This window comes from Podarcis filfolensis, assembly GCF_964270895.1.
Source record: "Podarcis filfolensis genome assembly, chromosome: 5".
Lineage (NCBI taxonomy): Eukaryota > Metazoa > Chordata > Lepidosauria > Squamata > Lacertidae > Podarcis > Podarcis filfolensis.
Window position 1 is genome coordinate 89,059,105 of NC_139608.1, and position 14,447 is coordinate 89,073,551.

At 45.2% G+C, this 14,447-nt stretch overlaps 1 protein-coding gene across 50 annotated transcripts in view; it reads right to left on the minus strand.

The window, feature by feature from the left end:
- Positions 1–14,447, minus strand: part of SORBS1 (sorbin and SH3 domain containing 1) — a 192,319-nt gene that overhangs the window by 75,680 nt on the left and 102,192 nt on the right. For 27 of the 50 annotated variants that reach the window (XM_083615433.1, XM_083615434.1, XM_083615429.1 and 24 more), the window contains 4 exons: positions 12,643–12,669; positions 12,409–12,521; positions 3,330–4,118; positions 2,368–2,763 (listed from right to left, as the gene is read on the minus strand). In XM_083615433.1, the coding sequence (XP_083471559.1) occupies positions 2,368–2,763; positions 3,330–4,118; positions 12,409–12,521; positions 12,643–12,669 (1,325 nt within the window). The remainder of the gene's footprint in view (positions 1–2,367; positions 2,764–3,329; positions 4,119–12,408; positions 12,522–12,642; positions 12,670–14,447) is intronic. The other 23 variants (XM_083615431.1, XM_083615395.1, XM_083615400.1 and 20 more) reach the window with 7 other exon arrangements.

Here is a 14,447-nt window from a genome sequence, read left to right on the forward strand (position 1 = left end):
CGAACTGCTAGGTTGGCAGGAGCAGGGATCGAGCAACAGGAGCTCACCCCGTCGCGGGGATTCAAACCACCAACCTTCTGATCGGCAAGTCCTAGGCTCTGTGGTTTAACCCACAGCGCCAATCACTTTTAGCACGTATATAAAAGCCATTGGGGGAAACTGGAAGAGAGGTGACCTGTTTAGCTCCCGGCCCCATCATTAAAATAGGTTTGTTGTTGTTGTTTTTGCTGTGTCTGGCTGCCTTTTGAGACTCAAGGAAGCCAAGCCAGCAGAAGTCGAATCTTGAATCTTGACCTTTAAAGCCCTAAACGGCCTCGGCCCAGTATACCTGAAGGAGCGTCTCCACCCCCATCGTTCTGCCCGGATGCTGAGGTCCAGCGCCGAGGGCCTTCTGGCGGTTCTCTCATTGCGAGAAGCAAAGCTACAGGGAACCAGGCACAGGGCCTTCTCGGTAGTGGCGCCCGCCCTGTGGAATGCCCTCCCATCAGATGTCAAAGCGATAAATAACTACCTGACATTCAGAAGACATCTTAAGGCAGCCCTGTTCAGGGAAGTTTTTAATCTGTGATATTTTACTGTATTTTTGGTTTCTATGGAAGCCGCCCAGAGTGGCTGGGGAAACCCAGCCAGATGGGCGGGGTACAAATAATAAATTATTATTATTATTATTATTATTATTATTATTATTATTATTATTGAAGAAAACCACCATAGAGGTAAAGGTAAAGGGACCCCTGACCATTAGGTCCAGTCGTGGCCAACTCTGGGGTTGCGGCGCTCATCTCACTTTACTCGCCGAGGGAGACGGCCTACAGCTTCTGGGTCATGTGGCCAGCATGACTAAGCCGCTTCTGGTGAACCAGAGCAGCGCACGGAAATGCCGTTTACCTTCCCGCCAGAGCGGTACCTATTTATCTACTTGCACTTTGACGTGCTTTCGAACTGCTAGATTGTCAGGAGCAGGGACCGAGCAACGGGAGCTCACCCCGTCGCGGGGATTCAAACTGCTGACCTTCCGATCGGCAAGTCCTAGGCTCAGTGGTTTAACCCACAGCGCCACCCGCGTCCCTTGAGTTATTGTAATCAAAAACTAATAAAAATTATTTATTAGTGTAATAATAAAAATTATTACACACACACACAAAGATGATCCTCAGAAACCCTTCCAGCTATGATTCTATGAAAGGCATCACATGTGAAGCTGTCTTTAAAGACCTCCTCCCACTGCCAGGTGACTAAATGGGGCCAAGGAATGTCACGTGTTCTGCAACGCATCAATGGCAGGCGTGCTTTCGTACGCAGATGTGAAATTGCGAATACAAAGATGCCACAAAGGAAGAAGCCCAAAGACATTAGCAAAACAGCTACCCTATGTCCTTCCATGAAGGTAGTCTAAAGCAGTGCGGAACACTAAAATGGAGTACCGTATTTTTCGCTCTATAGGACGCACTTTTTCCCTTCCAAAAATTAAGGGGAAATGTGTGTGTGTCCTATAGAGCGAATGCAAGCTGCACGGCTAAGCCCAAAGCCAGAACAGGGAGACGGAGCGCTGCGGAGCACTCCGTCTCGCTCTTCTAGCTTGGGGTTAGCTGTGCAAAGCCTCTGCAGGTCAAAAGGAACCTGAAGCCTCCAGAGCCCAGAGGGAACTCCCGCCGCACTCCAGAGGCTTCGGGTTGCCTTCACTGAAGCCTGGAGAGCGAGAGGGGTGAGTGCGCACTGACCCCTCTCGCTCTCCAAGCTTCCAAGGTAGCCGCCTGAAGCCTCCAGAGCGCAGTGGGAACTCCCGCTGCACTCCGGAGGCTTTGGGTGAATGCACCTTGAACGCACCTTGTTTTAGAGGGGGAAAACAAGAAAAAACTTTTTTCCCCTGTTCTCCCCCTTCTATGGTCCGGTGCATCCTATGGTCCGGTGCGTCCATCAGGTCAGGAGGCTGGGATTGTAGTCCAGCACCGTTTGCAGGGCACCAAGTTGGGATGTGCCTGGTTATGGCCAAAGGCACAGAGCAGGGCTTCCCAAGCTTGGGCCTCCAGTTGTTTTTGGACTACAACTCCCATCACCGCTAGCTACCCGTGGTCAGGGATGATGGGTACCGTAGTCCGAAACGTTTGGGGAAACCCTGGTGTGGAGTTTTCAAATAGGAAAGGACAAGGAAGAAACATTACACGGCCGAAGGGTGACTGAGCAAGAAGTGGGGGGAAGAGACACACATGCAATATAATAGCACATAAACAAGGTGTCGGTTGTCATGCTGCTGGCAGAGAGCACCTTGTTCAAAGTTTAGTATGCCAGTGAGAAAAAAAATAAGGTCATTTAATCCGGGAGCATAAATTTAGCAAAGCCGTCACGGTGGCATGTGGCAAGGCTTACTGTGCGCAAGATCATTCCTGTGCTCTCGGGCTCCGACACACTGTCTGAAACCTCCGTGACGGGAGGTATCAGCACAGCAGGAGGAAGTGGTGGTGGCGACAGTGAAGGCAGTTTCGGGCGAACGTGGGGCACGATCCCCGACGAAGAGGACGGCTGGTTATGTTGGGAACCTTTCTGAAGGTGAGGGGGAATGAAATCGTCTAATGTCGGGAAGGTCAGGAGTAAGCCAGGAGCAGGCGTGTTGTCAGAGAATGCAGAGCTTTGGCCATATGGGAGGAGAGGCGGCGGAGGTGTGCTTGAGCTGGCTTCTCGCCCGCGGTCGGGGTAAACCTGTTGGAATGGCACTACTATAACCTCTGTATGAGCTGGGGTGATGGCGGCAGAGCAAGTCGCATCCTGTGGGAGATAAGGTGGCATTACACAAGGGGGGGGGGACCGAAACAGTGCAGGTGTGCAGTGACATGCAAAAGATGCCGCACCTCGTGAGACGACATTATTTACCCAAAAGAGCAAGTTTTGCACGGCGGCCATTAAAAAAAGACAACAACAATTCGCACAACTCCCAGGCCCCAAACCCACCTTCCAGGTCACCTGCCATCAACAGATCAAGCAATCCAAAATCCCTTCGAATACACGGTCATCACCTGAGGGCAGTTTTGTGCCAGCTGCTATGTTTCCTTTAGCCTAAGACAGAGGGGTTTCACAGAATGGCACCCATCCCAACCTCTCTGGTACGGTTTGGGCTTGAGGCACCCCCCACCCCCCCAAACCTTGCACCCGCAATCTCCACACAAACATGCATTCGTCGCGGAAGGAAAGGCTGTCGGTTATTCAGGAGAGAGGGAAAGATCTAAGGAGGCATCCAAATCGGAAAGGAAGGCACTGGTGCGTGGGAGAAGGAAAAGAAAGATGCAGCCGTGTGAAAGGGGGAGGAAAAAAGGGTTATGAAGAAAACCAAGTACCCTGCCATGTTCCTTTGCCTTGCATGGATGTTGCTGGGGCGGCAGCGGCGGCGGCTGAGCAATGCACGGTTCCTTTCTCATCCTGTCCTCACTGCAAGTCGTATGTGGGAAGTCTGCCTTTGTGTTGCCAACAGCCTGTGGAGTCCTGGAGGGATGGCTCTGACCATAACTAACTGAGTCTCCACTGAGAACAATATTAAAGAATGGCCTGGGAGGGGCAGGAGGAGGAGGACGAAGAGATTTTCCAGTATCTGTTACAGAGGAAGCAGGGGAGAAGGCTGGTGCCACAGTGACCTCAGCTCCAAAACGGGCGCCTTGTGTTTGGCCATCTGAACGGGCAGTGGAATTTCCAACCGGAGCCGAACAAGTGCTGTTAGATAAACAAGCTACATATAGACTGCTGACCTTTTTCTGCGCTCTGGTTTCGTGGTTGGGTTTCAGTCCAGCTTTACCACTCGGATGTTCCTCAGCAAGCGCCAGGGTGTTTTGGTGCTCGGATGACGCGTCGGGTAACAAGGAGCAACTTCCCGGCCGCGATTGCCCAACGTGCAACCCCCTGTTTGCGGGGATGGAGCCGGCGGATTTGTAGGGAGCCGCGACGAAGGGTTTGGGCGAGGAGGAAAAACTGGGCCGGCCCTCTAGGCTGGGTCGCAAATGCGGCTTGGGTGCGTGAGGGCGTACACAATCTGTTATGGGCACGGGCTGCAGGACAGTTATTGCGGTGCCAGTGCGCGGTCGCCATGCAAAGCTCTCCTCATTTGGAGGAGAGGGGTGGGGTGGAGAAGGGGTCTGTCCAGTTAAGGGGTTCAAAAGGGGGGGGGGGAAAGTCAGCACCGTACAAAGGAGAAAAAGAGGAGAGAAAGAAATGAGTTGGTCATTCGACTGAGGTTAACAGGAAGAAACGAAACTTTAATATGGAATTTCGAAGTCGGCACACAGCTCATTCACTCCTGTTGAAGGATTTCCAGATCTTCACATGATGAGCTGGTGTATCATTTCAGTGTATCATGTATTGGCTGAAAACCCAAAGCCCAGATTGGTGTAGCTGTCTATCAAACTGAAGTCAGTGGTATGCATTTCCTATCTGCTATCTTTCCAAACCAGGGAGAGAGTGGAACGGGAATTGAAATCAAGGTTTATAAGAATCAATTAAATTGCAGGAATAAGTTATGCTGTGATCCTTGCTTATATACGTATGTGTTATATTTAAGATATGTTTTTCTTTCTTATTACCTTGTATTTGACTGTAACACAGTGTGCATTGATGATATGATTAAATAAAAAAGCAAGTAAATAAATAAACAAGAAGTCAATGTTATGTATTGCTTACAGTAAACATGTTTAGTTTTCTACTTAGTTGACTAACCAGGGAAGCCAGAGGATTTAATGCAATAATCCTAACCATGTCTATGCAGAAGCCCTATTGCATTCACTGGAGTTTACTCTCAGGATCACGGTTTTAGAGGTGGTGAATTTCAGCTCTGAATCCCATCATCCCTCTCAGGATCTCTGGATATTGGAATGAAGTTCAGGATCTTACTCAAAACAATCAACAATATTACTTCTGTACAAAGAGGTCCTTTGAAGGAAAATGCTTATGTAAAGACCAATAATGCATTTTCCGGGTCTGTTATGAACTCGTATCATTGAGTTACCAACACCTTCTTAACAGCAGAGTGATGGAAATCTACCACGCAACCTTAAGAGTGAAACTTGTTGATACCCAATGAAAGCCCTCGATCAATGAGCAAGTCAGATTTTCATTACAAAGTACACTAGCAGAGACCATAGCTGTCAACTTACAGATTTGAAAATAAGGGACCAGCAGCCTCGAAAATAAGGGATCAGCAGCCAAAACAAGGGATCAACAATTACTTTGATAAAATACATATTTTGTTGCGTGCAAACGGCTTTAGATACCTATTAGGTCCATAAATTACCATATAGCATATATTCAACACACAAAAAAGCAACAAATTGTTTTTGACAAAGGACAGCTGGACATAGAAAGGGCCCCATTACCTTCAGTAGCTTATTTAAGGGACATCATCAATAAGGGACAGCAGCGGGACATGGCGCTGGGATAAGGGACTGTCCTGCCAAATTAGGGACGCTTGACAGCTATGGCAGAGACCCCATTTGGAGTGAGCTTCTGCACCGAACTCAAAGTAGTTGCATAGTAAAAAATGGGGGGGCCCCCACAAGACAGACCACTAAAATGTCATTGTTATGTTTCCATTGCTGCAAGCTTTTAACAGCACACACACACGCATACATACTCCTTTAGCTGGCTTGGGGGAAAGAAAAGAGGTGAAATGTTTCTTTTTAAAAGATGGCAGAGACTTCATAAAAGCCAAAGAATCACGAACACCGAAATCGATTATAAAATAAAATTGGGTGATATTTTTCATCGTCTCATCAGCCAACATGTACCAATAGCTGTCATTTTGAGATCTCAAGTACACCACAGTTAATCTTCTTCGAAGTATTGAATATACTGCAACATGTTCTACAAGAATAAGTCTCGTAAATTCTGAGGGATTAACAGTGGTCCTAATTCAAGGGGGAACCTGTCACCGGACTCCAGTTCCCATCAGCCCCACTGCGGCCAGTGATTAAGGATGATGGGAGATGTGGTCCCACAATGTAGAGATCCCTGCCCTAATCAATTCAAGGTGTTAGCACAGTGGCAATCTGAATGCTATTTTCAATTATTCCTGGTGGCCATGTTCTAATATAAAGTCTTTCTCAAATACCATTGTTTTGGTGATTAAGGGAAATTTGGCTCAGAACTATCACTTGCCTCCAGTCCTGTGTCATTAGGTGTTATCCAGGATGTACACAAATAACATTATAGCCTGATGATTTATTGACTATTGTACAAATTATACGTTGGGGGAGGGGAAACATCAAATTTATCAACACAAGGAAAATGTTTGGTGGAAGTTGGAAAAACATTATAATGCTCAAATTTTTATTTATTGAAAAGGTACGGGGCAAACAGGTATCAAAACTTGTAGAACAAGTTTTTGATTTTATTTTCAAAACACTCAATTTTTTAAAAAACTGGGATAAAATTGAGGGTGTTTTGAAAATATAATCAGATACGGTTTGAAACTGTGTGTGATTTTATTTGGAAGATGGCTATGTAAGTCTCTAAATCTTTCTGGAACGGATTTCTGTATATACTGAGATTTCATTCATATATGCAAACTTCAATTGAAAAAAACACCAGTGAGCAGCTCTGAAAGTAAAATTATCGATACAACTGGAAGGAATTTGGTGCTTCACCCCATTCAACGTTTTGCTCTAACAAGACATGACGCAGGAGATAAAATGAATGAGATCACCAGCATTTTAAAGGGAAATTAATACCAGCCCCCTTGGGGGGTGGGGAGAATAGATTTGGACCAGGACTGCGAGGTTAATGCTTTCCTGGCAGTCTGTTCCCAGGTGCTATTTGTCCTGAAAGTTACCATTTGGGTCACACCAAGCTTTGCTCTATGACATGATATCCCATAACAAAAGCATCCCAAATTGGTATTTGCACAGCCTTTTCTTGCAGTTATCTGATGCTACAGTCTTCTTTCATGTCCAGTATACATTTGCCTTTCCTATAACTGTCTGTGATTAATAGTTCAGGGTGGGGGTGTTAAAAAAAGGCAGGGGGCCTAATTTTATTTTATTTTTATGGTAGGCTACCCTGATTATTACCACTGCAAAAGGAGGACAGGGCATGTATTAGCTTAACAAATAAATCCAGTCTTTTCTCTGTGCCCTTTGAATGCCTCTCCCTTTAAGGAAACAGGAACAGCAAGTTAAGAGTTAAACATTTTGAGAACCAAACTACTCCCTAAAGATGCTTTTTTTCAGTCTAAGGTTTCACAGCCGCATTCTGTGAGCTAGTATTCATGTGCCTTGAAGAGGCCTTTTGTCATCTTTCTGGTTGTTTTCTGAAATCTCCTCCAGTTTGCCAGTTCTTGAACAGCAATACCCAGAGCACAACATTCAAATATCTGTTGCTGTTTATTGTTCATTATCGCTGTTGTTGTAGATGGACGCCTGCTTCCTTTGGGCCTTTCCTTTCTTTGTATACCTTCAAGAATGCCGCCAGAAAAATCTGCCTTTCAGTTTCAGTCTCAAACTGGAACTAAACATGAAACGCAGCTCTGTGTACCTGTCCCCTAACCTTCTTGGTTATATATCGACAGCAGTTTCAGGAATCAGGATACTGCAAGTTAATGCAGAGGAACCATGTGGAGGGGCCACTTAACTTTCTGTAGAAGTAGTCCCCTCACCCCCAACCTGGCTATTACCGTATTTTTCGCTCTACAAGACGCAGCAGACCACAAGACGCACCTAGTTTTTGGAGGAGGAAAACAAGAAAAAAAATATTCTGAATCTCAGAAGCCAGAACAGCAAGAGGGATCACTGCACAGAGATCCCTCTTACTGTTCTGGCTTCTGGGATAGCTGCGCAGCCTGCATTCGCTCCATAAGATGGACACACATTTCCCCTTACTTTTTAGGAGGAAAAAGTGAGTCTTATAGAGCAAAAAATACGGTATTTTATTCCTAGGCAAAAAGATGGGACAGCTAGGGGAGAAAGGGTTAAGCATCAGCCTCTGGAATTCCCATCAAGAGGTTGCTTTTGCTTTTTAAAAAAACTATTTTTATTTTTTTTGTATGCACAGCATACTTTTATTATTTATTTATTAAAGATTTTCTTGATTTACAAAAGTGTGTGCAATGTCTCTCTCTCGTATTCCCCCCCCCCATGTCAATCACCCATCTCCTACTCCCTCCACCTCTTTCCCCCTTTTCTTCCTAATGTCTCAACAAATGAAACTTATTTGTAAAAATGTTACATGGAAAATTTAAAAAAAAATCTATTTGAGGACATATTTGCTTTTTCCTATAGGACTAATCGCAATCGTTAATAGTCGTCAACAGGTTTACCATACCCATTGAGTCAATCACCCATCTCCTACTACCCTTCTGGGAAAAACCCCACCCCACCCTCCAACTATATAGAAGGGTCTGGTGACTTCTGTTTCAGTGTATCTGAAGAAGTGTGCATGCACACGAAAGCTTAAACCCAGAACAAACTTACGTTGGTCTCTAAGGTGCCACTGGACAATTTTTTAATTTTTTAATTTATTTCGAATGCGTCAGACCAACACGGCTACCTACCTGAATCTAGAATATTTGAGGGAAAGTTACCTATAGCGCCTAGTTCAGACGTCAGGCATGTTACTGAAAACTTAGCTTTGCTAATGATGGTGATCTTGTTCTGTATATGGATTTGCCTAGTTTGCAATGACTGAGACTTGAATGCCACTTCCCTCAGAAGTTCTGCTACAGCAGATGGAGAAATAGCTACCCAACAGTGCATCCTGAAATTATGCTGGAGTGCAGACTTTGAAGATTTTGAATCATTGTTACCAGGCAGAGGGCCTTCTTGGTAGTGGCGCCCGCCTTGTGGAACGCCCTCCCATCAGATGTTAAGGAAATAAACAACTACCTGACTTTTAGAAGACATCTGGAGGCAGCCCTGTTTAGGGAAGTTGTTAATGTTTGATGTGCTATCATGTTTTTAATATTCTGTTGGGAGCCGTCCAGAGTGGCTGGGGAAACCCAGACAGATGGGCGGGATATAAATAATATGTTGTTCTTGTTTGTTGTTGTTTTTGTTGTTGTTGTTGTTGTTGTTGTTGTTGTTGTGTTGCATACATAATTGTCAGGCAAATAATTGGAAGCCCTTCCTATTTCTTTCTTTTTAGCCTTTTTTATATCTCACTTTCTTCTATCTCATTATTATTTCCTCTTCTTCTTTCTTCTCGTCACACTTATGCTATGTTCTGTAACCTGAAGTTCCTCCTTTCATATCGAGAAAGATGCACACAGGATTGAAGATGAAGAACCCTGTGTGTGAGAACATTTCCTAGGCTGGGAGGCTGGGGGACGAGGGCGAGGGTCCCAGGTGAGAGCTGCATGGGCTCATTTTTCCATGTGCGGAATAAGGGTTAAGACTTAATTTTGATAGAGGACTTTGTAATTTCATTTCCCTTGTTTTCCCCTTTCTTTTCTTCTTTACTCTCCTCCTTTCCTCATCTCCCCCCCCCCCCGCCGCCTTTCTATTTTGCTTTTTAGATTAGTATGCTTTTTATTTTAGCTGATGTGGAAAACTTTAAATAAAACTTGGTTGTAAAAAGAAGTTCTACTGGAGCTTGGAACATAAAACAGGGTCCTACACATGCACAGATTGTGATCTTAAAGGTAAAGGTAAAGGGACCCCTGACCATTAGGTCCAGTCGTGGCCAACTCTGGGGTTGCGGCGCTCATCTCGCTATATAGGCCAAGGGAGCCGGTGTACAGCTTCCGGGTCATGTGGCCAGCATGACTAAGCCGCTTCTGGCAAACCAGAGCAGCGCACGGAAATGCCGTTTACCTTCCCGCCAGAGTGGTACCTATTTATCTACTTGCGCTTTGACGTGCTTTTGAACTGCTAGGTTAGCAGCAGCAAGGACCGAGCAATCGGAGCTCACCCTGTTGCGGGGATTCGAACCGCCGACCTTCTGATCCGCAAGCCCTAGGCTCTGTGGTTTAACCCACAGCGCCACCCACGTCCCTATTGTGATTTTAGCTGACGTCTATTTTTTTTTTTTGCCTGAGCTCTGTGCACCAACCACAGCTCAGACAGCAGTGAAATAAATGACCCCAAAGAAGGATTTTTTTAAGGCTTCTGGAAACTGGGAAGTCCAGAGACTGTCTGACGTAGGAAGGGAAGGTAGTGTGTATCCAGTGAGCTTGCGTGACCAAACAATGTGTCTATAACCCAAACATCCAATAGCTTCTAAATTTTCCTCTCAAATCCGCGACCAGGGAGAAGAGTCGGCAGAAGAAGACTGGAAGAAATTTAAGGACTATTTATAGAAATATTGCAAAATTAATGAACTTTGAAAGATGCTGGATTGAATTCATGTGGTCTCTAGCTGTTATGATAAAAAGAAATGGGATAAATATTGTTTAAGTTATAAAATTTAAAAAAGTTGATTGGAAAATAAGGTGTTAGTTAAAAGGAATGTTAATAGATTAGGATTTGCTGGATAATCATTTTGAACTAGAAAACAAGAAGGGGAGGTATGAGGAAGTCAAAGAAACATGTTATTGAAAAATTGATATCGAAATTGATTTGTTTTTAATATTTTTCTTTTTCTTTTTCTTTATTGTTTGTATAAAATTGAAAAACTGAATAAATATTTATAAAAAAAAATAAAATTTCCTCTCAAATGTACTGAATGTTAGCATTTGGAAGCATTTAGAAACTGTCTGAGGTGTGACTGGGGTTCAGGATTTGGACAAAGACGAAAACAAAATAACCACCAGACTGAATTGAATCAGACTGTGCCCTTCCAGTTCACAGAACTGCTTTTGATCCAACGGATGTCTTTGATGAAGGAAGGGAAAGCAATCTTTTCCACCCCCCACCGCAGCCCTGGGAAAATCTGCTCCAGATGATTGGGGGACTGTACCCCAAAGGAGGTTTTGGTATTAAAAAATAAAAAGATCCCTCACTGCCTCTTCCATTAGTGAGGGCCTCCTTCTGCTTGCAAAAAAAGCAAAGCAAAAGCAAGCAACACTGGATGCAACTCAGCAAAATTTTAAGGCAATGTAATAAAGAAGGCAACCAAGGTTATGAATCAAGCTTGTCCTCTCACGCACAAAAATCTGTGTTCTGCAGTGGTGCTCATAATGAGTGACCCTGTTCTGAATAAAACGAAGCAGAGCTTGGCTGTCACCAGCTTTAGCACAGCCACCCAGAACTTAATGGTTCCTGCATTCCAGACATAGCGGGTGTCACAGTAAGAATCTGGTTGACCAAGAATCCAGTTTGTGGCAAAGGACAGGCAGGGTTGGTAGCGGGAGAGAACAGCTGAGGTTTTCCCTACTCATTCAGTAATGGAAATTACACATGTGGAGCCAAGATTCAAGATCAAGAAGGACGTCGGTTCCTTTTTGCTGACCAAGTACAGTTCTAGGAGAAGGCAATGTCCAAAAAGCCTCAAATTCCCTTTCTGGTAAAATCCTATAACTCACACCTTTGTTAAGGTTAAGGGGAGACACGACAGCAAGTCTTCAAACACCCAGCAGGGAGAAGATGGAGCAAACGTCTTTGTGTGTGTGGCTCCAGAGGGAAGGGCTAGAATCTCTAGGCAGAAAAGGCATGGAAGCAGATTTCAGCTGAGCAGTAGGAGAAACCTTCCTACTGGTAAGGGTTGTTTGGCAGTAGAACAGCCTGCCTTGGGATAGTCTCCCCTGCATGATGGCTGGATCTTAGCGATGCTGTAATAGCATTCTGGACTAGGTGATCTCCAGGTCCACATTGACTTAAAAAACAAAGAAACACTGGGTCCATGTTGCAGGTTGGGGCTAAAGAAGGATCTCAAGTAGAAGAAGACTACTGCTGAACAGGAAAACAAACAAGGAAACTTGCTCTTTTGTGGTGCTCTCCATCAATTACAGCTACCTCTTTATTTGAACAGACATGAGAGATGTTCCGTGGCATTATGCTCATGTTAAAAAAGTAAAGGTAAAGGGACCCCTGACCATTAGGTCCAGTCGTGACCAACTCTGGGGTTGCGGCGCTCATCTCGCTTTACTGGCTGAGGGAGCCGGCGTACAGCTTCCGGGTCATGTGGCCAGCATGACAAAGCCACTTCTGGCGAAGCAGAGCAGTGCACAGAAACACCTGTTTACCATCCTGCCAGAGTGGTACCTATTTATCTACTTGCACTTTGTGCTTTCAAACTGCTAGGTTGGCAGGAGCAGGGACTGAGCAACGGGAGTTCACCCCGTCACGGGGATTCGAACCGCCGACCTTCTGATCGGCAAGCCCTAGGCTCTGTGGTTTAACCCACAGCGCCACCCGCAACCCTTTGTTACAAACCATTAAAAAGGAATTACAAAAGCTCCCCACCCAACCATAGCCAGGAAGATGGCACAGGTTTCTTCACTCTTCATTACTTTGGCTCAAACGTTTTCCTAGCACATAAGGATTTTTTTAGGCAGGTACTCACGTGTGGTTTGCTCTCAGAGAGGTTTGGCCGCACACTGCGGTAGCCCTTGGCAGCCAAAGCAGAGGACTGAGCATCCCCATTGGAGTCGACACCAAGCGGTAACCTCCAATCATCTGCAAAACGAAGAACTTCAGATCACTAGAGCTGCACCAAACAGTCAAGGTTTTGTGCTTGCTTAAGCAACCAAGAGGTGTGCCGCGGAAACCATAAGAAATTGAAGCGTTTAGTAAATACCTGTTTCGGGTGTTCCTGGCTCTACACCTGAAGCATTTCATTGCAAGCATTGGAGAAAATGAAAAGAAGGGAGGGAATTAGGAAAAAAACACCACAATCAACTGTTACATTGGGGGGGGTTGCATTTACCAATCAGTTAAGAACTTTGCGCATGGGATACTTAGAGCTCAGGCTGCCTAATTTCCATAGAAACATGATTCCCTCGCCGTTCCTGACCTTTGTAAACACAAGGCAATTCATTCAGAGTGATGAAGAAACAATTGTGCATTGACATTTCATTCCAGAGTCAAAAAGGCAGTCGGAGCTCTCAGTACGGAGCCCAAATGCCACACACTGCTGCAAGTGCAGGGCTTCAATATTTTAAACGAAGATGTAAGCAAAGGGTGGAAAATAAATCTGTCCTTTCTTAACCCTGCCAGAGGAGATGGGAGGGAGAGCCGCAAACAAACAAACAAACATATTTAGAAGTGGTTGGTACAACATGTGCCATCTTTATAGAGTCCGGGCCACAAGATGTGACACAGTATTTTCTATTTACATGCTAGCCTTACGCACGTTGCTTCGAGATCCTAAGAATGGAAACCACAAACAAACAAACACTCTCTCTTTTGAGGGTTAGGAACAAATTTGCCGCAGCAGAGGAAAGTCTTTAATCAGATCCTAGTTAAGTCAATCAATCAATCAATCTTTATTACGGTCCAGAGACCCAACAAATCATTACAAATCAATAAACAATTCATACAGCCTACCTCCAGGTTAAACAAGCATTTTGTTCAGAATACAGGGATCATTGGTTCTTGCAACCACCGATAAAAACTTTGCTACTGCTAACGTTCTAGCATTTGTCCGGTCTTCCAGTAGGAACCTGACATAGTGAGCCTCTGATTTTCCCGGGAAAGGTACCAGCAAGGGTAGTATCAGTTCAGCCCTGGCCTGCTCATATTTTGCACAATGCAACAAAATATGTTTTATGGAATCGATGTCTTGAGCACACGAGCAAAGTCTGTCCTGGTAGCGAACTCCTCCCAACCTGCCATCCAACACTGCAGAGGGAAAGACATTTAGTCTGGCTTTGGTGAAAAGCCTTTGGTAGTTTGGTACTGTCAGGTTTTTAATGTAAGATGTTAACTTAAAGACATACCCATATTGAACTCCTACTGCCAGCGGGCTACAGACTGCGTGTGATCGAGATCGCAAGTCACTGTGTGCATTATCCCATAATCTTTGCTTTAAAATCTTTTGGGCGCCTAGTTAAGTTCAGAAGTCTCACTGGCTCCCTTTCCAAGATGTTTCAGAACCTGGTTTTGGTGCCACTACACACACACACACACACACACACACACACACACACACCCCACAACCCCCTGTTGATGCACATGCAAAACGCAGCCTCCTGGCTCCGGCAGGCATTTTCCAAAGGGAGAGTCAGCACAATGATCCTTTTCCATTGTAAATGACTCACTGCTGGAAATTTAGGAAGCTATCAGCAATAAAAAGGACAGCGGGTGGCGTGGATGGGAGGGATGACGTTGTGCAGAGAAGAGGACGAAGGGGAAAGGAAGCGAGGGAGATAAACTGAGACAGGTGGCTTAACTAGGGCTCTGATGCAGAGCACTAAGTACTTTCCGATTGCGGCTTTTCTATTTTACGTTCTATCTGGAATTTCAACAGGGCATCTACGCCCACTGGGGAGTGCTACACGATTCAATGCTTCTCCCCATCCACACGCATTCTACTTTGCACGGTCAAAAGGGTGGGCACGATTCTCCTCCCTTTTCTCCCTCGCAGATGTGCAATCATTTCTG